At 43.2% G+C, this 24,366-nt stretch overlaps 1 protein-coding gene across 19 annotated transcripts in view; it reads left to right on the top strand.

Moving 5' to 3' along the window:
• Positions 1–278: 278 nt before the first annotated feature.
• SLC12A4 (solute carrier family 12 member 4) overlaps positions 279–24,366 on the top strand; it is a 49,117-nt gene continuing 25,029 nt past the window's right edge. For 13 of the 19 annotated variants that reach the window (XR_011143123.1, XR_011143122.1, XR_011143121.1 and 10 more), the window contains exons 1-3: positions 351–645; positions 18,863–18,957; positions 21,329–21,460. Coding sequence is in view for 10 of the 19 variants with exons in the window: in XM_068955403.1 (XP_068811504.1) it covers positions 366–645; positions 18,863–18,957; positions 21,329–21,460 (507 nt within the window). In the remaining 9 variants the exon portion in view is untranslated. Of the gene's footprint in view, positions 646–6,240; positions 6,491–15,413; positions 15,678–18,862; positions 18,958–21,328; positions 21,461–24,366 lie in introns of those variants that run through there. The other 6 variants (XM_068955401.1, XM_068955402.1, XM_068955406.1 and 3 more) reach the window with 6 other exon arrangements.

The raw sequence follows: 24,366 nt of genomic DNA, 5'->3' as shown, positions 1-24,366 counted from the left end.
CGGGGCGGGGCGCGGCGCGGCGCGGCAGGGCGGCGCCCTCAGGGCCCCGCGGGGTGGGGGGTGATGAGGGGGTATCGGGGCGCCGCCGCCCCGCCCGCCGCGCTCACGGCGCCGCAGAGCCGCCCCGAGGCAGGAAAACAGCGCTGGCGAGGGAGGGCCGCGGGGGGCCACCCCGCCCCGCCCGCTCGCCGCCGACATGAGCGAGGCGGGAAGGCTCCCCCCGCCCCGCGCCGCCTCGCAGCCGCCGACCCCTCCTGCGCGCCCCCGCTGCTGAGCGCCGCCCGCCCGGCGGCGCGACACCCCCTCCCCTCCCCGCCCCGCGGCCGCCGCCGCTGCCGCCGCGCCGCCTCGCCGCTCGGAGGGGAATGGGTGGAGTTGAGGAGCGCGGTTTCCTGAGAGGAAGTGACCGCACGGGGCAGGAATGCGCCGCCGGCTCCGCGCCGCATCCCGCCTGCCTCGCCGCGGTCCGGCCGGCAGCCCTCGCCGCCCCGCCAGCCATGCCGCACTTCACCGTGGTGCCGGTGGAGGACAAGCCCCGCGCCGACTACGACAGCGTGGAAGGGCTCAGCTGGGTGGACTACCGGGAGCCGCCCGCGGCGCCGCCCGCCGCCGCCGCCGACCCCTACGACACCGTCAGCTCGGACGGTGAGTGCGCGCGGGGGGCAGCCGCTGCCTGCCGGCGCCGCCCGCGGCGGGGGCCAACATGGCTCCGCGCGCCGCCACGGGCAACGGCTGCCCGGGGAGCGGCCGGGCGGGGCGGGCGTCGCCGCCGGCTCTCAGCCTCGGCCGAGCCCGCGGGGCCCCCGCGCAGGCAGGTGCGCGGGGCAGGGCGGAGGAGCCGCGGCCGCGCACGGCGTTATCGCCCCCGCGCAAGCTGCCGCCGCCGCCGGGCGATAGCAGCGGGCTCCGCGCAGGCACCTCCGAGCGCTTGGGCCGCTCCTCTGCCTAAATAACGCCGGTGACCAGAAACTCAGTGAGCTGAGCCAGCTCTCAGGTGGCCGGTTGCTTCCCCCCCCCCCCCCCCTTATGTAATGTCAGAGAAACGTGTCCGCCCGGGAAGGCGCTGCAGCCGGTGCGCCGTGCCCGCCTTGCCGTTCCTGTTAGGCATAGCCGCTTTTTGTTGGTGGCTAATTTATTCCGATTACGGAAGAGGCTCACGTAAGGGGGAGGGGATTTTGGGGCGGGGGGGGAGTGGGAGTGGGAGTAGCTCTCGTGATGAGGCAGCTAGTGTCAGCGCTCGGCCTGTCTTGGCCTTTGGCTCCCACCTTTAGGTATAAATCAGCGTAAAGGCGATGAGTGTTTGCGGTGGTCAGAGGAAGGAGGGTTAAATTTGGAGAGCGGGGTGTTTCTGGAAAACTGTTGCGTGCGTGTGTGTGTTATTTTTTTTTTTTCGTCCCCCTGCCTTGGTTGCGTTTAGTCCTGTAACCCTCAGGAAGAGAACCCCCTGAGGGCTCCCACTCGCCCTTTGTGACTCAGGGGCGATTCCAGGCTGGTCTGTAAGTGCCCGAGTTCCTCGCCCGCCTGCAGCCAAACTCCGCGCAAGCTCTGTGACACCGCGAGGCGCGCAGCGGTCCCTGAGGGCAGCCTGCTCCCCTCGGGCCTGGGCTTGAGGAAGAAAGAAGGGTGGCTTGGCGGAGCGTGATCCTGAGTTGTCCTGGCACCAGCGTCCGGTTCGTGGCTTGACGCCCTGTTCGGTTCTCTGTGATCTGTACCTCAGTTTCCAATGTGTAGATTTTTTTTGTTAAACTCTGTTTTCAAATGACATTTAGATTTCGTTTTCTGTTACTACGTAGGCCTGGTGTCCATTATATGAATTCTTTTGAGTTCTAGCATGGCCGTTTTGGAATGGTGAAACGTAATTCTCTTTCCCAACGTGTCTGTTATCACAGAATTAATTTGGGGCTCCATCCCTAAAGGCTGTGCAAGGCCTTGGCTTCGTTTTGTAAAAAGGTATGTTTTAACCTCAGGTTACCTAACAGACAGTTAATATATAAGACAGTGATGCAAATAGCTGGTTTCCACCCATCTCAGCAGGTTGAAGTGAAGACTTGGCAGAGTACTTTCCCCATTAGCTGGCTTTGGGCATGGGTTAGTAAGTGTGACTCCTGGAAGCTACTGCTGTGGTGACTAAAGGAAGGTCAACTCAAACTGCCTGTCGTTTGGGTGTCAGAGTGCCCGTATGGTGCACGCAAACAACACGCATCAAGATAGTCAGCTCACCGTCCCGATCTGTCAGTAGCCGACAAGCTGTGGTCACGTCAGTACTGCTGTTCAGGCTGTCACGCAAGAACTGTGCTGCTGGAAGCTAGCTGAGTCTCATTCTTTTAAAACTGATAAATATCTGGTAACATCTCTATTAATGTACAGTTGTTGAGCTCTATTTCTGTTTGAACTATAACTGCCTTCTATTTTTTAATTTACTTTCACAGTAATTTAGTGTTGTTTCATATCTTCAGGGCATATGTATAAAGATACGCTGCTTTGCCTACCTGTGCTGACGAGCGTGCGCTTCCCCACTAGCCTTTTCTGTCTCCTGCTAGGTTTCGTGAATCTATGGCTCTGTAGAGGGGAATCTGAACTCCCTGGTGTTACTCCTTTGCTTCTTGGTGCTTCCTTCCACATCCTGTGCAGAGTCCGGGAGACTCACACACTTGGGCAGCGTTAATAATAGGACGTGGAGGAGATGGGAAGCTTCTGCTGAAGGCAGAGGGTCTCATAGCTGTTAAAGCGCCGGCTGAAGCCTGTGGGCCGGAAAGGAGAAAACAGCTCTCCGGAGCCTTTGGTGGCAGTTGATTTGGGGGCTTGTGGAGGGATTTGTTGGTGGTGGTGGGACCCTGGTTCCAGGTAAGGTAAGCTGTGTTTGACTTGAGTGCAGAGTTTCCCAGTTTTAGTTTGTGGCCCTGTCAAAGTACGTACCATTTGTGCTGGCACTATGTGAATGCGTGCAGGGCTGCCTGAACTGTACGTGCTCATCATCCGATTGCTCTGTGTGATCAAGTAGTGCCGCCGTAGTCAGAATGGGGAATTGGCTATTGGAATTATTCTCCTGAATCTTCTCCAGGGAAGTTAGTATTTTAGCAGCTTGTTAGTGAGAACCTCATTTAAAGACTTTTTGGCTTGCTCAGTTTGAATGGAAGTGGGTTAAAGTAACTGAGTAATGATATGGTTCTTAAAGTATGTTGTCTTTTCATGGTGACGGAACTGTCTATAACTGGTCTATAATAGCGGGTGAAGTAGGGGCTTTGTTGTTCAAACGCTCCTTGCACAGTATCTCAAGCTGTTGACTGTGGTTCTCGTGGATTCTGACTTCCCTCTGACCTTTTCACTCCAACCTTTATTTGTCACAACATGGTCTTGTTTTTGAATGCTTTTTTTCTGTGTTCTGCTTTATTTGGGATATCAAGGGATGAGGTGTCATCTGAACGCTACAGAGGTGAGGCCGTTCTGCGATAGAACTTGCCAGCCATTTGCATGAGAGTACGTTAGTTGATGTGTAATAATTTAGGCTTCCCAGATAGCTCCAGTGCTTGTTTGTGAATAAAAATCAACCTTTTTCTGTTAAGCAGGTCCTACCTACTGCCACTGCTTCTAATAGATTTTGACATCTTCCATTTAGAAAAAGAAGTACAAAGAATTATCCAGTGATCCTATGAGAAACATGTGAGCCTGGCTTTATGGATCGGCAGGGATGAGAAATGTGCATTTGGCATCTCTTCTGTCTTTGAAATAAAGCCAGCACGTTAGGTTGGGTGCACAGGGTAAGAAGAAGGAAAATGGGGTCTGAATAGGGTTTAAAAAACCAGAAAGGCTTTGCTTTTATGAGGATCTTAGCTCCCCAGTGATCTTGGGCCCTGTGAACTGAAGTGCAACAATGTCATGTGTCCTGTGGGAAGTTATTTATCTTCCTGTGACTATTGTTTGTGGAAATGAGACGCTAATCGGCTTGGTGTCACCAACTGACTTTGGTCAGCTGCCACCCTTGGTTTTTGCCAACGACTTGCTCTGCTTATGTTGCTGTTATCACATGGCTTTCCTTCAGCCCACGGTTTTCTGACTAGACTTGAGACCTTTTTCCCAGGACTGCAGTCTGTATTAGTACCTACGGTGTCCTTGTGTAGCAGTAGATTACGCTGGTCAGTTGCAATAAGCTATTTTCAAACTGGAGGAGACTGGTAAAGGAAGTTCTGGTGTGAAAGCAGCATATTTTTACTTTCATCTTCTTCCCAGTTTCCTGTTTTTTAATATGGAGTGACTTACTAGAAAAGGTTTTAAGTTGCTCATAAGACTTGAAATAAAGCTTACTAAGTAGATCTGGAAATACTTTTTAGTGAAGATGCCTGAATCATTCGAAAAATGCCTTTATAAAGCACTTAATTCTTATACGTAGGCGTTTTGGCAAAGTCCAGAGACAAAATAAAATTAGTCATGTAACGAATTAGATACCACGGCTAGAAAGAGAGTGACAGAAATATACGTCCAAATATATTTTAAGTTGTCTTAAATTCAAGTAGGAACTCCTGCTAGCAGCAATGTGGGTAAATAGCACTGTTAGAGTAGTCATAGCGGGGTACTTTTGCCTAACCTCTGTAGCCTGTACGTCTTTGGCATTCTCCATGTTGCCTTAAAACTGTAGAAGGAAGTTGTGCAAGAGGGTCTGGGAAGGGGTCTGGGAGTCCAGGCGGAAGCTCAGAACTGACTGGAAGGAAAGTAACTTCAGAACAGAAGTACACTGATATCCCTAATGTCGCTGGACTGTCTCTTCCAGTGATTTGTTTGCTACTGACCTGTTGAAAATGGTATGGAAGCTACATCATCTTCAGTTCAGTTGTTCTGATGAGGAAGGTGTTTGGTTTATGTCATTGAGCTTGGCATCTCAGCTTTCCCTCTCTATAAAGTTTACTGTCTAACTTTGGTGGTTTTAGAGGTGTCCAGTGAGCACTAAATACATCAATATTTGTTTCATACAAAAAACTTTGAGATACTGTGATCTGAGTTATTCTCCTCCATTATAAATAGAACTAGGATACACAGAAATGGTTGTCACTGAAAATGCAGATCTTGAAAGGGGTCTTAACAGCATGGTCATCTTTGTTTTCTCTTCTGTTTGTGTAGCCAATGATTAGCAAAGCACTGATAGCGCTGCTAAACCGCAGAATACCCTTTTCAACAATGCAGGCGCATAGATAAGCGGACTCTTGCTGCAGATAAGGGAAGATAAGAGCGTGGTATGTGAAAAATGAGAGTGGAGAAGTGCTTTGTGACTTGATTAGCTGCATATGACACTTGGGTAGGTGATGGTATAGGCTTTCTTTGTGAAGGTTCACACAACCTGAAAGCAAGAATTTCCATGAGACCTGGAGAGAGAACTGTACTTTAGTGGGTTTTATGAGTGCCTCAGGTTTCTAGATTTTTTTTTTTTTTTTAGTAGCGTGCAATTTTGTCAGATTTAATTCATCTATAAAAATGCTTGCTTTGGTAAGAGAGTTTGCATTTCTGCGTAAATGTTCCTTTTGCTAAGCATGTCTCTCATATCTCTTCTAACTTGGGCAGTGATTAAGACAGAACTGGTGAGGCTGCAGCTGTCTGGCACCGAGGGGATCTCAGTACCAGCTGCTGGGTGGCCAGGAGACTTCTTAGCTAAATATAGAAGAGCATGGGGCTTTTTGTGGGTTCTCTGGTATTTCAGTTATTTGGAAAAGCTCTGAGAAGCATCTTTCTGATATGTCTAAGTGAATTAAAAGCACCTCCTGTAAGTGTATGTGGGTGGGTTGATATGTTGCAAAAAACCTGACAGAATACACAAAAAAAATTCCTGTGCTAGTCTTGTGTAGCTGCTGATTTATTTGTGCTTAGGAGAACACCTCTATTAGAAGGCTAAGCAATTGTACATGAAAAGACATTGGTTTTCTATCTAATTATACCTGGAAATGCATGCTGCTTTTGACTTGGGGAGCACCCCTTTCAAACTTGAGTCACCAGTAAGATTTTTCTTTCTTTCTTTTTTTTTTTTTTTTACATGCTGAAGCTATGTCTTTTATTCCATCTCTGCACTTTTCTAAAGGAATTCAAATCAATTATTGAGTTGCTTCTCTTGTGTTTGTGGTACATCTGTCTCTCATATATAGAATTGATTTGTGTTTATTTTATTCCATTTCCTCTTGCAAGTTTCTTCAGTGTTTCACTTCCCTAATACAGATAGTGATGCCTCCTTTCTTCCCTCTGCTGCAGCAAAATAAAAGAATGTGTGAGTGCATGCTCTTCAATGTAAAGCTTAAACTTGGCATTTGCTATAAAGTTTCACGTAAAATGGGGATTAAGCTACTCTGCAGCCTCATTGGCTAGAAAATGTAGCCAAACATGATTAATGCCACTAGCTAAAGAAGAAGAAAAACTTGAAGAAAATCGTACTTGGTGATTGTTGCATTCTTCTTAAGTGCGTGTAACAGAATGGGGGACACCCAGCGCCGCACAGAGAGAAGAGCTCCATTTGGTAAGTTTTCCTTTCCCCTCCAAGGAGTAGCTAAAAGTTTACGCTTATTCTTGACTGTGATATAACAAAGAATTTAATATGCAGACTGGTTTATGGTATAGAAAAATGGCTATCGTCACCAGTGCACGGGAGCAAGATTTGTTTGATCAAGGGTCTTTTTTTCTTTAACTCACTGGTTCAAGATTGTGAAATACTTTGCTAAGTTATGTGGACTAGGGAGAAAAAGTACACCATCTTACGGCGTAGTCTAAAGCCTATTGGAATTATGTTTTAGGAATGTTTGCACTGTCTTCAGTAACCTTTGCATCAGGTTCTTCATAGGTAAATTTTGTATTTCTTATTGTACTAAGCTGCGTTTCATTTTGACAGATGAGAATTTCAGTGTCTTGTGCTGTTTGATTTAGTAAAAACTCTTTCTTAGTTACTAGTTTTCAACACGTTTGTTTAAATGATGCTGAGTGATCTTTTAGCAGTGAGTAGTATTGACAGCTGTCATTAGTTCTGAGTTTTCTTACAGTTGAGCCTGTTTGGAGGTTTCCCTTGAGGATACTTGGATTTTGTCACTAGTGGAGAACTATGCCTCTTCACAGTGGCTGCCGTAGTGAATGCTAAGTAGGCCAAGTAACAAAATGCCACACAAAAATTATTAGTCTTTCTGCAAAATCAAATACTTGAAGATGTATTCAGTATGTCTTTATTTAAAACAAAAAAGTCTCCATGACCAGGAAAAATACCGCTCTTGTAATGCATGCATGGTAAGCTTCTCTTGAGATTTTGGCTATGGTGGCTTCTTGTATGCTGTTATGTGGTGCTTCCTTCTCCTATTCTCCGCGTGCCTGTTGGGTCTTATTTTGTAAGCTCTGTATTTTGCTCTATGTGTTTGTCCTGAATGTGCAGTCTTGTTTTAAACATTGTTTCCAGAGTCTCAAACTGTCACTTCTGTACCATTTAAAAAAAGTTACTGGAGTTAAGGGGGTAGCATTCTTGCTGATGGGTTGAGTGATAGGGATTCAGTTTTTGTAGTAGCTCTTAGGTTTGGACAGGAAAAGATGACTGTTTTCTTTCCAGCAGTCTAATTCATGTCTGAACAGCAGAGGTATAGGTTAGGACAGTGCTGGGAGCTAATTCTTTTTCAAAATGGTGTTGTTGAAAATACTGAGAATTTCTTTAAATTGTCTTTTGATCCTCTCTGTGGGGCAGAGAGGTGGGGTTCGATGTGCAGAATAAAAGGCTAATTGCCCAAAAGAGCTTTGACTCAGTTAGCCCATGGTTGAATGGGGAAGGTTGATCACTTGACAGAACTGCCAAGTTAGCTATGCCTTGCTCACCGGAGGCAGCCTCAGACTTGTTGGAAATGCGAGTGAAACGGCATTTGTTTTGCAGAGTGGAAGACAAGAGGCCAGTGCTCCTGGGCGGCCCTGTGCTGGCTGGGTCGGGGCGGGGGGCTGGCAGCCAAGGAAGGGTGCGGGAGGAGATTGTCGCTGCGGCCATGGGACAGCCATCGTCGCCCTACTGCCGCCTTTGCGCTGGCAGTCACAGTGCTCTGTGCGGAGAGACGGGAGCTGGTTTGTTTGCCTCTTTGTTGTAGGGGGTGGCTTAGCAGCCTTTCTAACGTCGTTCAGATGCCAGGTTGGCCCAGCTGCCCCTGGAAGTTTGTTCCACAGGTCCGTCCCCTTGAATCTAGACGACGTAATTCTCCTGACTAGAGTGACCTGTCCTAGAAGCCCAACTGTGTCATTGACTGACGTGCAGTGGGTAATATAACTAGGATACAATCCATCGATTACTTTGAAAATTAGAATCAAATCCATAAGCTAATGTTGGAAGCTGGCTCGAAGGGAACTGTAGCAGGGGTTGTATAACAAGATCCTGGGCGAGAAGAGATGATGCAGGGTGAAGTGTTTAGGACAGAGGCATGTTGTGCTCCCTGTAGGTCATCCCTACTTCAGGTTCATATGGCTGAACAATGGTGTATGTTTTCTGTGCAATTTAATCGCCATTCTTCATTTTGATTTCCTAGCAATACTCGGCATTTTTAAAAAATATATATATATTTTTATGAGAGTTTATTTAGAACATCATTCAGTCATTACAGAAATCTCCCTATTATGAAAGAGGTTAGACCATCCAGACTTTTGCCTTTTACTCCATTTTTTAAAGGGGAATAAGATCCTTATGGTGTGCCATTAGAAGCTGCCCGTTTGCTGAGTTAGGGTAACTGCCAAGGAGGGCAGACTTGTTGAGATTCGCGCTTGCATGCTTTAAATTACTGATTGCTGCAGTAAAACACAATGTTTATGCCCTGGAGTATAATTGATTTCCATAAAATTATCTATAGCAACTCTGCTTTGTGTTATGACCCTGTCAGTACTCCCAGCCTGAGCAGCCCTGGACTTGAGTAATGTGTGCGAAGTCCACCTCTGGGTTTCCGGATGCGAGGTCAGTTCTGAGTCAAGATTTAGAGCAATTCAAGAAGATAGTGTAGCCGCTGCTGTCTCTCTGATGGTAGACAGCAGGTTTCAGTTTCTGCTCTACTTTCTACCTTTTGTAATCAGGAGCTTTGCCCTCCTGATCCAATTGTAAATAAAGTAACTGACATCACTTTCACTTCTGTTGCTGCCCTATATACTTCATATCCAGAGTTGATGGAGAGGACAAAGGTAGAGGTTCTCTACTGAGTTTTGTGTGTGTGATTTGAGAACTGACCGCTCCCAAACGTTTTCTGCTTTTCTTCTGCAAAGGTTAGTGCTGTCTAGTCTGTGATTTTTATGGTATGAAGTGTTCAGCAGCAATACAAGTTTAAGGTACTTCTGTCCTCCCCCCACCTCGATCCCTTTCCTTCCCTTCCCTTGATTCCTAAGTTGTGTTCCACCTCCTAGTGCTGTGACGTGATCTCCAAGGCGTGGTTGTTTCTCGAGCATCACAAGCGGACCCTTGCCAACCTTATCCGAATTCAATTATTGCATAGATATAACTTATATCAAGGCTGCTTTGCCCAAATGGAAACAAACTGTCCACTTTTGATATTGCCATATGTTCCAGAGAATGCAGTGGCAACATCATGGGTTAGTTTCAGAGCCAAACATGAGGAGGAAGCACAGCTGATCTGTATTTGCTACATCCCAATACTGTGCAACTGGACAGTGGGATCTACCTTATTTTAAGATGCCCTTCTTCAGTGTACGTTCAGGGAGCCTTAAAGCTGTAACTCAAGGCAACACAGAGAATAATCTAATTGTTATGCTTTGCCTTTGACCTTTTCAGAGATGCTGTATGCTAGACGTTGTGGTAGAAGTATATGCTTAGCAGGGTTAAGCTCACTGTTCTGTGTCCCTGAGTTTCCTCTGACTTACGTTCTGTTGCATATGTTTGATTTAACTTCTGACTGGTGGAGCAGATGACAAGTGTTGCCCGCTTCCCCCATGAATAAGTTCCCTGAGCCAATGTGCTGTTCTCGTTCTGCTCTAACGATCTTGCACACTGATGAGCTTTCTGTAAAGTGATGATAAAAGCCGTTGTAGCTTTTAGGAGATACCTGGCTTTGTCTTAGTCTTTGGTACGTGTTGCGCACCGTGCGATAGTTTGTGCCATTTTAGAAGTCTTTCTGAAAATGTGTGGGTGAATAATATGTGAATACCTGTTTTTCAAGTAGCACAGTTTGTACAACATCGAAGCACCCTCCACCGTCTAAAATTTTCAGTAAGGATGGCATGACCTCCTTTGGAGACTTTTCAGGCTAACTTTGACTTTTCCAGCATTCTCTGTTTAAACATTATGTCCTGGATTGCTGGGTCTTGGATGTTTGTAGGACTCCACGCCGAAGGGTCGGATCTTCGTCCTTAGAGCACGTCCAAGCTTAGCTCTTTCTTCCTCCCCCCTCTCTCTCTGTCTCTCTCTCTTTCTCTCTCTCTCTCTCTCTCTCTCTCTCTCTCTCTCTCTGAGATGCCTTCGTGCGTGTGAGGGGACTGAGTTTCACGGAGGATAGTCATGAGGAATGATTTGGAGTCATTCCACATGAAAGAACCTCTGAAGTGGATTACAGTGAAGTACAAAGGTTGTTTTCATAGTATGTTTTTTCAGCTGACAATGATGAGCAGTTTTCTGAAAGCTCTTAAGTGATGTGAGTTCCTAGTTTCTCAAAAGTGACTTGGCTTTTTAAACCACGTAAGCGTTCTTGGTGATTGCATCTACTGTATATTGTAGATGTTCTCAGTGTGGCGCTTGAGGTATCCAGAGTACCTCGTTATGAACAAGTAAAATGGAGAGTGTTCTGGTAATTATGAACCACTTAAAATCATTAAGTTGATATCTACTTCTTTATCTCATATAGACCTTCATTTCATCTTACTGATGCTTTTTGTGATCTTTGATATGATTCATCCATTAGTGGGTAATGATAGTAAAAATTATTGAAGATGGAAAGAAATACATGACTGTTTTCGCTTTAAAGCTGAGATGCCTGGAGGGTCAGTGTCACAGAGCTGTGCTTTTCATGGCATTAGCAAGTTGAAAATGCTGTTGGTTCCACACTGGGCAAGCGGCAGATGTGTGGCACGTGCTCTTCCGAATAGGTGCGCAAGCAGCTGGCAGTCTGCCTCTTAACTGTGGCTGGGATTGGATTTCACGAAAAACATTTTCAGTAAGATCCTTACCCTTATATGTTTTATTGCTGTTGAAAGGATTATAGGGTCAGGCTTATATCGGTGTCGGCTTAGCTTTCTGTACGAAGCTGTTTTACCTCCTGAGAGAGTCCCGTTCAGCATTGCAGCTAGCACTCAGTTTGTTAGAGGCAGCAGAAAAAATTTCTTTTGGGAGTACAGTATTATTAAATTTGTCTGATCCTCAGGACTTCACAGAGAAGGCATTTTCTAAAGCGTACTGTACTAAGAGCAGGAAGAAGAATAATGGTAAACAAAATTACTGAAAATGGCCAAGAATTATTGCTAGAGGGTAAGTGCTTCATGTACATATTGATACTCACAAAGGTTCAGGGTGTTCTGAAGGTATCTGTGTATCTTAACTGAAGAAGAAAATAATCCTGGGACTTTCTGAAACACAGAATTATTCCACTGTTAAATCCTTTACATTTTGTAGTATCAATCAACTTGATTGCAGAGTACCGCTTGTAACTTTGTACTTGTTTATGGAGGGAGAAATCAAAAGATCTGTCCTTAGTTGTACACGTAGCTGGGTACTCTGGTACTGCCTGATTGCTGCGTAGGTGGTTGTCTCGGGGAGCTTTGGCTTTTTGCTTTGCGTAAAACACAAACAAATGCAGACTGCAGAATTTTGAACTGTTTCAGGGGGATTCATAGCATGTTATCAACAGTACAGCTTTCAAAAATTTCTGTAAAACTCTGCTTTGTATGTCTTTAGCAGATGCCAAAGCTGTGTCTGGTTACAAATGCATACATGTTATCTGCGGTGTAATGTGTAATACATTTTACTTGCTTTGTAAAGTCCAGTAAACATAGAATTGTAAGGACAGTGTTGATTTGCAGTGAAGTAAATAGAGTTACATATTAGTCTTAAAACTGTGAATGAACACATTATATTCTTAAAATAACCATGGATGTCAATAGGTTTGGCCTTAAGCTACAGTGTCTGATGGAAGCATACGTCCGCATCTGGCACGTGAGAGTTAGTGACGTCGGTGTAACCGATAGAGTCTGAGCCTTTGTTTAAAGTACAGAGCATCTCTTTGCTGCCGGAAAGCCATCCAGGTAAAGATCGCAGCTCTGCCCTTTCCTTCTGCTATCCTCTCCTCTTGTACAGCCTTACTGTTGTGTGAGTTGTTATCTAGCGCAGCGTTGCCCTTGTTTTTCTTAAAATATAGGGTCAACCTGGAATATATGGCTCATCCTTTCTTCCCCCTTATTTTCTCCTTCAGCGAAATAGATCTGTACGTCCAAGGCGTTAGATGAACTGTAGTTAACGGTTTTCTGTTGGTTATTCCACTACCAGGGGAGATAGCTGGCTTCTTGAACTACTAGGGAAAGGTCAACAAACTCACTTAGGGTGATTTTGTTGTCTTCAACGAGGCTTTGTTCTGCAGGCAGCTTTACTGTTGTTGGAAGACGAGAAGAAAGGTACCTGAACATGGCACAGACTTTGAGGGGAAACAAAGTTTATATTATGATACAAGTATTTGGAAGAGCAGTTGCATCATTATCGACATCTGGAAATTGCTTGTGGAGAATACAGTCCCTTGTATTTAAAAAAAAAAAAAAGTGTAATGGAAATGGACATGGACAGCTTTTACTATTAAGACTTTATCCTTAAGCCTGTGAGCAAATGTCTTCACAAAAATCATTTGGTGGCTAATAAAATTATTTAGTGTTGCAAGAAACAAAACTGAAAAATAATCCTACCTGAATTCTGTGTGCAGCAGTCCTTTTGCTCCTGTAACTCTTCCTGCTGTAGACTTGAGTCCATGCTTTTGCTTCCAGGCCTTGTAAGCACAGGAAGAGTAAGTCTAGCAAATTTATTTTGTCTCCTGGGCAAAAATTCAAAATGAATTCTGCCCCAATTATCACTTGTATAGGAATTTCCAGAAGATTTTGACTCTTGAAAATTTGCAAAAGTGTAAGTAGGTTATCCAAACAGAACCAGCTCCCCCAAAGAGGGAGGCTTTGCATACCTTAAGCCATCTATCAGCTATGTTTTATTTAAGTTAGGCTCTCTTCAGAGATAATTTGCAGCATGCCAAGATTCATTGTACAGGAGAGGCACTCCAGGGATCAGCTAATCCAGCTGTCTCTTTCTGACTAAAGGGTGAGCCTGCGTGGTTAGCTGAACATAATGCCTGCTGTTTAGATAGCTGAAATTAGGTTAAAGGAATCCCACAGCAAGCACTTGGGTAGCCATGCTAATTTCTAATCTGAAATTTCAGTTTTATTTATAAGAGGAATATTGAAAATATGAACCATGAATTTTTTTTTAATGAAAAAGTCTGCGATGTTCTCTGTGCATGGAAATATCTCAATTTTCAAATATCTCCCTAGATACCACAGGCTTTGTAACCAGTGATGCATATAAAATAGACAACATCTGAATGACAGAATTAAATGGTATTATCTGCTATGCAGTCTGTTTCATTACAAAAATGGCTTTTCTGTGGCATATGCAAAAGAGTCTGTACATGCGCGATATAATTAAAAATAAGCTATTAGCTCTTATACTGCCCCAAAAATTAAATTATGTTGAAAGGGAGAGTATTGGACTTTTCCTCTGAGTGTCTGTCTTTCTAGTAAGTCGCTGCTTTTTTTTTTGTCAGTCGTAAAGATGTAAATAAAGGGTTTCTTTCTTTCTCAAGCCTAGCTTTTCAGCTCAACTCCAATTTGCACTCTTGAGTCACTGTAAAATTCTTTGAAGAAATTCAGCTCCTCAGTTAAGATGCAGCTCGCGAAATTTCAAGTAGGGACAATTATGGCAACTCTGCGTGCCGTCATCACAGGTCATAGCAGTAAGTGACACTTTGTCCAGCTTGTTTAGCCCTGCAAAGCATGTCTGAGTCTGTGCATTCCTCTTGAGATACTGTGAATGGGGATATGATGGCAGCATGATATGTGTGCCTCTGCCAATTTCCATTTAATTAGCACAGATCCCGTGGCTGTGAAAGTGAGGTGGCACAGGTTTGTAATCAAAGTACAGCCCTCCTGGGAATTTTTTTTATTTTATGTATCAAGTCTTATCGCAGCTTGATTAGCATTGCCATTTCTTCACTGCTCATGTTATCTGTGCTGGCTAGACTGAAGTTAGTCAGACTATGTCCATCTGTGCCTCCAGCCTGCCTTGACTTGCCGGGTCGATAGAGCCTCTGTAAGAACTAGGTGAGTGTCTTTGAGTTAGCCATGTGCAAAAGGAAAGATCTGAAGGTATTCTAAGACGTACCGATTTCCACTCATTTCACTGAGCATAATGACGCAGGGGAGCGGTAACTTTTTTTGAGGAAGTTCAGAAATTGAAAACAGTGGAGAAGACAACCTTGACAGGTTAAGTCATGCGGCCTGCTCCTCCTGCCAGCTTATTACATGGGTCACTATTCTTTTACCAGACTGGCTGAGTAAACCTTATCACTGGGAAGCTTCCAGGTCTGTCTTTATGGTAGTCTCACTATGCCTAATTGTTCAGTTTTCCTTTATCCTAACTGATCTGTCTTTATTATAGTTACTTTGATGCATATGTTTTGTCTGTATCTTTCTCTAAATTCCTTTTTTTATCCCTCACTTACTAAAGAAAACGCAACAGCTAGCGCAGATGATGTATGCATGGAGTGCTCTAGCAGTGTAACTGGCTTTAACTTAATTCCATTCCGGAAGTAAAGCAGTAATGTGAATACTGTTCTCCATGTTCTTATTTTTTTTCCTTAAATAAGAGCAAACTTCTTGGAAAAGAACAAAAGAAAAAAACAGTCCACAGACCATCTGGTACAGTTTTACCACAGAGGTTTTTCTTGGCAACAAAAAAAAATTAGGCAAAAGTTTGTACGACTATATATATTGCTTTAATTCTCTCTTATGGACTTGTTTGTTTGCACGCGAGGGAGTGTGCATGCATAGGACTTCTAGGTTTTATTTTATGGATCATCTTTGTTGTTTTATGGAACTTGGGTGATCCACAGGGTGATAAATCTTGTTTTGGAGACCTTTATCCATACCTGAGCAGGGGGAAGCCCTAAGAAGCTCAGTGAACTGTGTTGGAGATGTCTAGATAGACTGTGCAGTTGCAGTGGTGGCTGCAGACAGAATTATTTGCTTTGGAAGTGAGCTGGCAGCATTCAGAGGTAAAATGCCTTAATTACTGAAAGATAATGAAGACCAAGAAACAGTGAAACAAGTGAAGAGGAAACATTAACCTAGTTGGAATATAGCTTTTCTGCCTCAAAAATCAAGATTAATTAGGGACTAAGGCAAATAAATTATTCTCTGTTGCAGTTTATAGCTTTCTCTTTAAGAAATGCAAAACAGTCTTGCATCGTGAAAACTAACATGACATAGCTACAATCCAAGACTGAAGACTTGATAACTAAGCATGTCCCCTGATGATGCTTGCCCAAGAGATTTCATGCTTCAGAATGTAAATGGTCCTCATGTGAAGCTGTGGCAAGAGTTCCCCTCAGTAGCTTTCCTCGCTCGCCTCTACTCTGTTCCAAAACTGATGGAGAAAACAAGCTCTTCACAGGCAAGTAAGTCTCTTGGAAGGCTCATTTATATTGCTTATTGTCCGAAGGAAAATGCTAGACTAGTACTTTATTTCAGTATGTATTGTATTCTGTGCTACGGTAAGTTGTATTTTGTTTTGCAAAAACGGTCAAAGTACATTTGTGATTCTTATTTTGTGGAGGAAATTGAGTCATCTTGCATGGGTTTTACTTGTGAAATCAGAAACAGGTGCAAAAAGAGCAAATGAGATGGGTACCTTGTTGTGGTTTAGGGCACGTCTGAAAAACGCAGGTTACACAGAACATGCAACTGCGGTGAAGGTGATTTTTGGCTATCAGGTAATCAGTTGATCGGTTGCAGTTAACTTAGTGCTGTAATGCTCAAACACCCTCTCTGCAGCACCCAGATCCACATATCGGTGAAGTTAAAATGGGATGTCTTGGTAATGAACTTGAATATAACTTCTGCTTCTTTGCTCACTGTTGAAAGTGTGCAGCGTTTGAGAGAAGGTTTAAGGTGACAAGTCATTTGATGAGTAGAGTCATGTAGTTCGAAAGCTCACTTATGTTTTGCATTGTCCGCAGTAATTCATAACCTCTGCGTGGAGAAAAGCCAGCTGTATTTCTCAGTCATCTTCTCTTTTTTTTGTAGAGAGAAAAACATACCCAAACAATTGCAGAAAAAAATATTCTGATTCCAGTCACTAGTTCTACTCACTTTTCCCACTGCAGTTAGCTTGATTTGGACTTCCTGGGTGCAGGATGATGCAAGCAGACCGAGGAGGCAAACTTAGAGAGGAAGGCCAATAGGAAGGACTTGAGTGATGCTAGAAAAGGGCGAAAGGAGAACAAGAGAAGAACTGAATGCTCTTTTTGAGAGAGAAAGAGAGCTTCTGAAGAGAGCAATTGTGGAAAATTTACTGGAGCTGAAATATTCATCTAAAAATTAATGCTGATTAAACTTTGAATATTCATCTTAAAGCTCTGGTCTTTGTGTCGGGCTCAGAGAGTAGTTATGAAGTAGTCTTCCTTAACTAAGGAAAAATTATACTGACGATGGTAACGAGAGGTTTAGAGTTTTGAGGAGCGCAAAGCAATTCCCCCCCCCCCCTTAACAAATCTGAGATTGGACATGTGAGCTATATTGACAACAGTGTGGTGTCGTGTTTTGTGTTCTTTTGCATAAGAAGAGGTTCTGTAAGCTTTACAAATAAAGGAATGCCCCTTCCTTACACTTTTTTGAGCTAGCGTTAAGCTGCATCTGCAAGATGCTGATGGAAGAACAAGGAAAACTGCCAGCAAAGAAATGACTTACAAATAATTCTGTTTGATTTCCCCCTCCCCCGACATTCGGCCCACTGAAGCTAGCATGGGAGATGAGAACTAAAAACACAGTTAGTTGTGTCCTTATTGTATATGGTAAGTGTGATAATGAGAAATTACTGCACAGATCAAAGTCTTGAAGAATGCAGTGGGCAGGATCTCTGTTGATGCCATCATTCACAGCTGGAGGCTTTCAGACAAAATAAATGCAGCAAGCGAGTAGTTCTTGCAATTGTGTTCAGAAAATATTTGCCTTTGTTGAAGCTGATAAGCATTTTATTATGTGGCTAAGCCTGCTGATTTTTTTTTTTCTTCTAGTCTTCAAAAAATTGCACAGTGAAGATCCCTTAAGTGTAGGTGGGGGTCAGCAAATAAGCTGAGCCCAATAGTGTAAGGCACCTGCTGATTAGTAATGTGGTGCTGATAGTCTGAGCTGCCAGAAATGTAGTGGACAAGCACAACTGATGGCTAAATGTTTACACCCAGAAGCTTAAAACACATCTATTTATTTGTGAATGTCTTTTCCAACACTTTTACTCAAAGGATCTACAAGCGGTTTCCAGCGAATAGTGCTTCTTTCCATACAACCCTTCCCTCAGTAAGACTAGCACTGAACTTGGTCAGGATTTTTTGCTTATAGCAATTGCTTTGTAGCAGTGCAGTATATGCTCTCCTGTGTGTGTGGAGGAGCAGTCTCCTACTTGCCCGTTAGGTTCATTTTGTAAGTTAATTCAGATTTCAAAATGCAGACGTACTTTCACTTCAATAGTGTGAAAATAATTTGGCATAACCTTGTTCAATTGAGTTCCTTAATCTTTGAAAACACACAGCAAAAAGTCTAGCTCTTTAATTGTTTGCTTTTTCTGATGTATTCAGTCTACAGTACTTCCTTAACTTGCGTATTGTCCTTTGAGTGAATTTTCCTTTCATTTTCAATTTCTGCAGTGGATGCTTCTTTTGTAAATAGAAATAAGAGTATTCCTTGGCCTGCTCTTCCTTTTAGGAGATACTCTTGGAAACCTGTTTAGTTTGTTTTGGCTGAATGAGCAGGGAGGGCAGAGCTCTAGGCAAAAGAAAAGAGTTGCTGTTTCTCATTCAGACTTTATTGAGAGCCACAGGTTAGAGAACTGAGTACTGGAATCAATTTCCTCTTTTTTGCGGAGACCATTTTATAGTTGAGTGCCCTTAAATATTTTTTAATGTTGCTACTTATTACAAAAAGCTCTATTGATCTACTGTGCTATCTTGTGTTTTGTTTGTTTATTTTCATTGTACATTGTACTTTTCCTGTACCCTGATGTTAGGTACGGTGAAGAGAAAAGGCGTCGCAGGGATGCGTGTTTTGATGTCTAGGACATTGTGAACATAGTAAAAGGAGGACACTTTTCGGGTGATGTTTACAAAGACTGTAACTTGAAAGAATCTAATCTTTGAGTTGTTTAGTCTTATTAGATCTACCTACTCTGTTGGGACGTGTTGTTCAAAAATTGCTTTTAAAACCGGTACTGATTTCCAAGCGCAAAAGAACTGTCTTTTGCCTAGTCACGGTTCTACCCAAGAAGCAGTTGTAAGAGGAAACGTTAGAGAATAAAGGCCCTGATAGCATCACAGCTGTGACGTACCTGGAAATTGTACTTTGAGGTGACTTATTAGTCTGTTTTAATGAAAATAGAGGAACAGAAATAGCAATAAATCTACACTGACAGTGACAGGAGAGATAATGAGATCTGAAACCGATACTCTTGCATGACTGTACATGTTAAAAAGAAACAGATTCAGATGAGTAAACAAGTGTATGCCATACGTTGTTTCTGTCAAGGTTACAATGCTTTCTTGGGATTTGATCTTTCTACACTCACCAAAACCTGCTTCTGTCTTCTTTGCAGGCCATGGCAACCATAAAGAAAACAGTCCTTTCCTCAACAATTTGGAAGCTGGCAAGGGAGGTGATTACTATGACAAAAATCTGGCCTTGTTTGAGGTAATTTCTGACTGTGTTTCACACTTTGGATGTGACTATCCTTGAGTCCAGAACTGGGAGGGACTGAGCGTATAGTATTTATCATCCAATGGGAGATGGAGCACTGCGAAGATCCGGGTGGTGGGTCAGATCCTAACTGTTGCTGCACTGGAATTGGATGCATTTATAGATATGTCCACAACGTACCAAAGTGTAACGGTACCAGAGGTGACCTGAATAATTTGAATAGTGAAGCTGTGACGCTGTGGGCTGATCAGTGTGGAAAACTAGCATGGGTTAGTTTATCATGTTGAGAAGGTCCATGTTATTGTGTAGGACAGTGCCTGAATTCAGGAACCTGAATTAGCTTGGGTATCCAGTTTTTATAAGTGCAGCATATCGCTAATACAGATTTCTGCCCCGAATGCTTTCCTGTGGGTATATGTCTGTTGTCTGAGGTAGCAGTAGGCTGGGATATCCTGTGTGATGGAAAAAGCCCAGATATAAGTTCTTGGGAGTGTGAAGCAGAGATAGGCAATTGATTTCACATGGGAGTAAGGAGGTCCAGACTCATACACAGGAAGCCCCGCTGGGCCCACACAGAGTCCAGCAGAATCCTTCTTCTCTTCCTCGCCTCGCTGGCTGTGTGCTTTGGCAGTGCACTACACACAAATATCTCATGGTGCATTAAGACCAGGTTTTGTAAAAAGAGTTCTCGGAACCTGGAGCGCTGGGGAGTGGTGCAGAGAGTCTTTGAACGGCTCTGCAGCTGCTTTCCAGCTGAGCTGCTTAAATACGACTTAACAGCAATCCCTGCGGCTGGTACCCGTGGTTTCCCATGCTGGGAACTCGGTGCAGGGGGACGAGAGCTGGCTCTGCACACGGCCAAGGTGGCCCCAGCAAAGTTCTGCTGTGTGACATAGAGCCTGAACAAGAATAGCTAACCCGCTGCTAGATAGCTCCCCCGGAAATGCTCCAGCCGTGTTTGCGTGGCAGTGTGCTTGAGCTAAAAGATCATGAAGCACGCTCCCAGCTCTGGTAACTCTTCCCTCCAAGGCATGGCAAATCTGTGACCGGGGATAAGCTCGGTCACAGGTAAAGGGCAGTTGGCTGTATTGTGGAATTCGTGGCTGCCGCTAGTCATGCACCTGCCTTTTTCCATAAACAGTAACAGTACCGCACCATGGCTGTAGGCTGCTTTTGTGGTATTAAAGAGGAGGAGGAGCAGTTAGCATCCCAAATGCCATTTTGCTCAGCTGAATGGAAACACATGTTACTTCAACTTCTTTGTGGAAGGAATTAGAATCAGGGTTTTAAACATGGGAACTGCAGGTTCCATAGACGAGATCTGAGGAAAGAATGGGAAAAGGAGCAACATGTAAATGTTTCTGGGCCAAGAGATTTTTCTGAAATGAATACAGCAGCTTTGTCCTGACCTTGTTCTCATCTAACAACACCTCCCCACTACTATTGTTCTTCAGCTCATGGCATCCATTTGGGTTGCTTCTGCATTGTGTATAATGGCACATAATACTACTAATCCTCCCAGAACCTGTTAATAATGATATATGGAGATATGGTCACACTCCAGACAGTGGAATCCTTCTTACTCAGCTTTTATTTCCTGTGTAGAAAGTTGTTTCTTTTTGCCATGCATTACTTATTGTCCAGTTTGACATGTAGGTTGCTTTTAATTTCATAGAGAAAGGGGAAGGGAATGACTTTGTCCTGATTTTCTTTCTTTGCAGATTAGCTATTTTTCTCTCTCTCTCATTTTCCTCCTCCAAAAAAAAAATTTTTTTTGGTAAGAGGAAGCCATAGATTTGTCCTTGAAATCACTTTCAGAAGCAGAGGTTGGATGGGAAGAACGTAAAGATAGAGGATGTGAGGCCTCCGTGCACTCAACTTTGAGGATTTTTATCTAGACCCATGTGAATTAGATTATGCAGTTTGAAAATTTTAATAATGTGATCAGAATACAGGCAAGCCTACCGTGACTGAACTTTGATCACTGCATCTCTGACTTATTTGGAAACTTGACCCTTATAAAAAGATATCTTTTGCTGTACCTAGCATAGTGCTCTAATGTCAGCTTACAAGTTGTTCATTTTCCTACAGTCCTAAAGCTCAGGGTTCTTTTTTATTGTTGTAATTCATGCTTTGCAGCATATGAGGAGAAGTGTGCTTACAGACTTGTTACTGTAGGGCTTCAGAAAACAAAATCTTTTCATCAGCGATTCAGGCACCGCAAAATACTCTCTTCCCATTGTTGATTATGCTGGTGTGTTTCCCAGCAGCCACAGCCATGAGCTATGTCAAGGAATGCATGACCCCAGCCACTTTTCATAAATGCTGTAACTTGTGGAAGTTGATGGGTTGTCTTCCTTCACAGGAGGAACTGGATATACGACCAAAAGTGTCATCTCTGCTTGGCAAGTTGGTCAACTACACAAATCTTACTCAAGGTGTTAAGGAACATGAAGAAGCAGAAAGTACTGATGGTTCAAAGAAGAAAGTATCAAAAGTAAGTGAAGAGTCTCTCAATGGCTGGCTAACGAATGGGATGATTACATGTGTGATTTTGGAGCGCTAGAGAAATGCCAAAGAAATTGGTCAACGGTAGGTAATTTGATTCTGTCAAAAATTCAGAGTTGAAGTAGTGGTTGAGCACTGTGAGCTCCAGTGCAATTACGTAGGCCTGGATTGCATTTAGGTAAGTAGGTTAGGCTTTTAGCAGTGAATCAAAAATAAAAAAAGAGTTGTTAAATAATTTTCCTAGTGCTGTGTTAGGTGCCCAGTAGTATTTGAGACATCTATACCAACTTGGCAGAAATGACACAAGATTTGCAGGAGACAGCACTCTTTAAAAGAGTGGTGGGTGGAGGTTGGTTGGGTCACCCTGGTGCAGCTGAAACGTCACTCTGCTGTTAGGCGTGTAGGCAACTGAATTCCACCCTGAAGAATTTGCGTTTAGATGGTTTGTCCGTTTGGGGCAATCTTGTAATAACCGGGTAAAAGGTGAGGACTGATTGTTGGTAGTTTGATTTCTGTCGGGGGGGGCTGCGTTCTAGCTGTTCTTTTTTAGCTTCTCTGGCAAGTGCTTCAACTAGCGCTGAAACTTCAAGCGGCATTTTATGGCATATACAGGCCTGTCAGTTTGCTTGCAAATCGAAAGAAAGTTTCCCAATAAACTATGAAGTGGAAGTGATAATGCTGAAGAACAGCACATTGTTCTCAAAGAGAACGCGTGTTACCCCGTGCTGAGCGCCGCGTTCCAGTGCCCTTACTCGCCCTCCACTTCCTTTCTCTGCCCGTTTTTACACTGATTTTAGCAAAGTTCTTTAGTCAACACGAAGCTTAAAATTCAGTTTTAGCTGAGGCTGCAAGCACTAAAGTGCTGTAATATTATAGTTAATATGATGTCTTCACAAGACTAAGTGAAGGTTGTCTGGGTGCTGTGACTGTGCGTTTTGGTACTTTAAGTTTGTATTTAAAAAGTAATTTAAACTCTTTATCAGTGAGCTTCTCTTGTGTGATACTTGACGTTACACTAATAGGTGGGTCTGTGCAAAGTTTCCTACCTTCACATTACTAATAGGAAATCTCAGCTACATCTCTGTTTTAACATGCTTTTGATAGGAATAATTATTGTCAGGCATCAACTGATGTCACTTATTTCCTTACTGGAAAACAGGAGAATTTGGTGACCGGTCTGTACTGGAATGTTGGGTAAAAGAGGCTTCAGTAAGGAAAAAAATGGGGCAGACAATAGGAAACTGAGAAATTGTTTTAAATTCCTGGTAGAGTAATATGTAAAGCTTTATGTTAGTATTTCTATATCTAGGTATGATATGTGTTAACGTTCGTGTAGTTTGAAATGAAATTGCTGAAAAACGCACCAATTTTCTACTATCCTCTTTAAAGCTATGCTGCTGTGACCAAATACGCCTTGGGCTCAGTATGTGAGTTGTAATGAATTATGTTTTAACATGTGTTCCTAATGTGTGTTTAGAGACTTTCAGATGTTTTTATAGCATGGATTGAGTAACTGTTCAAAAGTGACATCATCATTCTGTGTTAATATCTCGATATTTTCTGTGTAAATGCTGCAATTTCCTGTGGTGAGTCTTTGCCTAGCATGTCTGTCTCTGAGATGAGTACCTTAGTTGCAGTATCATAGCTGAAGTCTGAATTCCTTCTCTCCCTCCTGACGTAAGCACTGTCAAGTTTCTAAACATCTTGTAGAACATAAGAAAGTTCAATATTAATTTGGCTAATAATTATAACATCAGTAAAAACGGAGAAAATCAATGAGCAGAAGCTGTATGATAGCATGGATTGAAAGCATCCAGACCCTGTACAAACGTGGTTCTTCTACAGGTTTTGAGAACTTCTCAAAACATGTTTTTATCATCTTTGAAGTATAAATCGATGCACTGCTGATACCTTACCCTGTGCATTTGAACATTAGCACAGAAGCCTGAGTATCAGCCCCTGACACAACGGCGTGTTCTGTTTCTAAGTGCCAGCACGGTTAAGAGACTCATTGCTGACTGTTATGCCAGGTACGCTCAGCAAATATATGCTCAGCTAGCATGACAGAAAGTAAGCTACCTCTCCTAATATGTCAGTTACTCGAATTGACGTCTTATAGGCAAGAACTGGAGTAAGGAGGATGAGCTGACTCTAGAACTGATATCCAAAACTGATTAAGAAAACAATCCTTTCAGTAAGTGAATATATAATCCTCTGCCTGAGGAGGGAACACAGATCTCCTGGTGAATTCTCCTTTGAGACCTAGACCTCAAAAAGATCGTATCTATTTAAAAAACAAAAAAAAGGCAGTTGTGTGCATATGAAGTGCTCAAATCTGTGAGGGGGAAAATCTGTAAATCAAATCTGTATGGGGAAAAAAATGAGATCTTTCTTCCAAATTTTAAGCTTAAATTAGCAGAGAATGAGGTGCTTTAGCTTGTAGAGATCATTGTTGTCTACACCTGCTTTTTAAATTCACAAGCTCAAAAGAGACTTGGAAATTTTTGCAAGCTCTGGAAAATGTTTTGCATGACTACTCCTCTCCCCATCTCTTAAAATGCTGCAGAGTTTGTGGAAGATTAAAATAAAGATCAGGACAATTTCAGTGCAAAACAGCTCAGCATAAGCATATTGGCCTTTTTCAACATTCCTATTAAATGTTTTTGATAGTGACATGCTGTTAGGTATGCCTCAGATAAAATTAACTCTACTCCATGTAACAGGGTAATGATTTAGGTTGCTTTCTATGTTTTGCAAATACTGTCTCATACGAGAGCATTTAATAGTCACAGTGCTATAAAAATATTCCCACCTCATGATGGAAGTTCAATTAACTATTTTGGTTCATGTATCTTTAATAAGGCACTTCATTTCTGTGCCGCTGTCTGTCCCCAC

The sequence above is a fragment of the Struthio camelus genome, chromosome 10, assembly GCF_040807025.1.
Source record: "Struthio camelus isolate bStrCam1 chromosome 10, bStrCam1.hap1, whole genome shotgun sequence".
In the NCBI taxonomy this organism is placed as follows: domain Eukaryota; kingdom Metazoa; phylum Chordata; class Aves; order Struthioniformes; family Struthionidae; genus Struthio; species Struthio camelus.
This window is presented reverse-complemented; position numbering and strand designations above follow the sequence as displayed.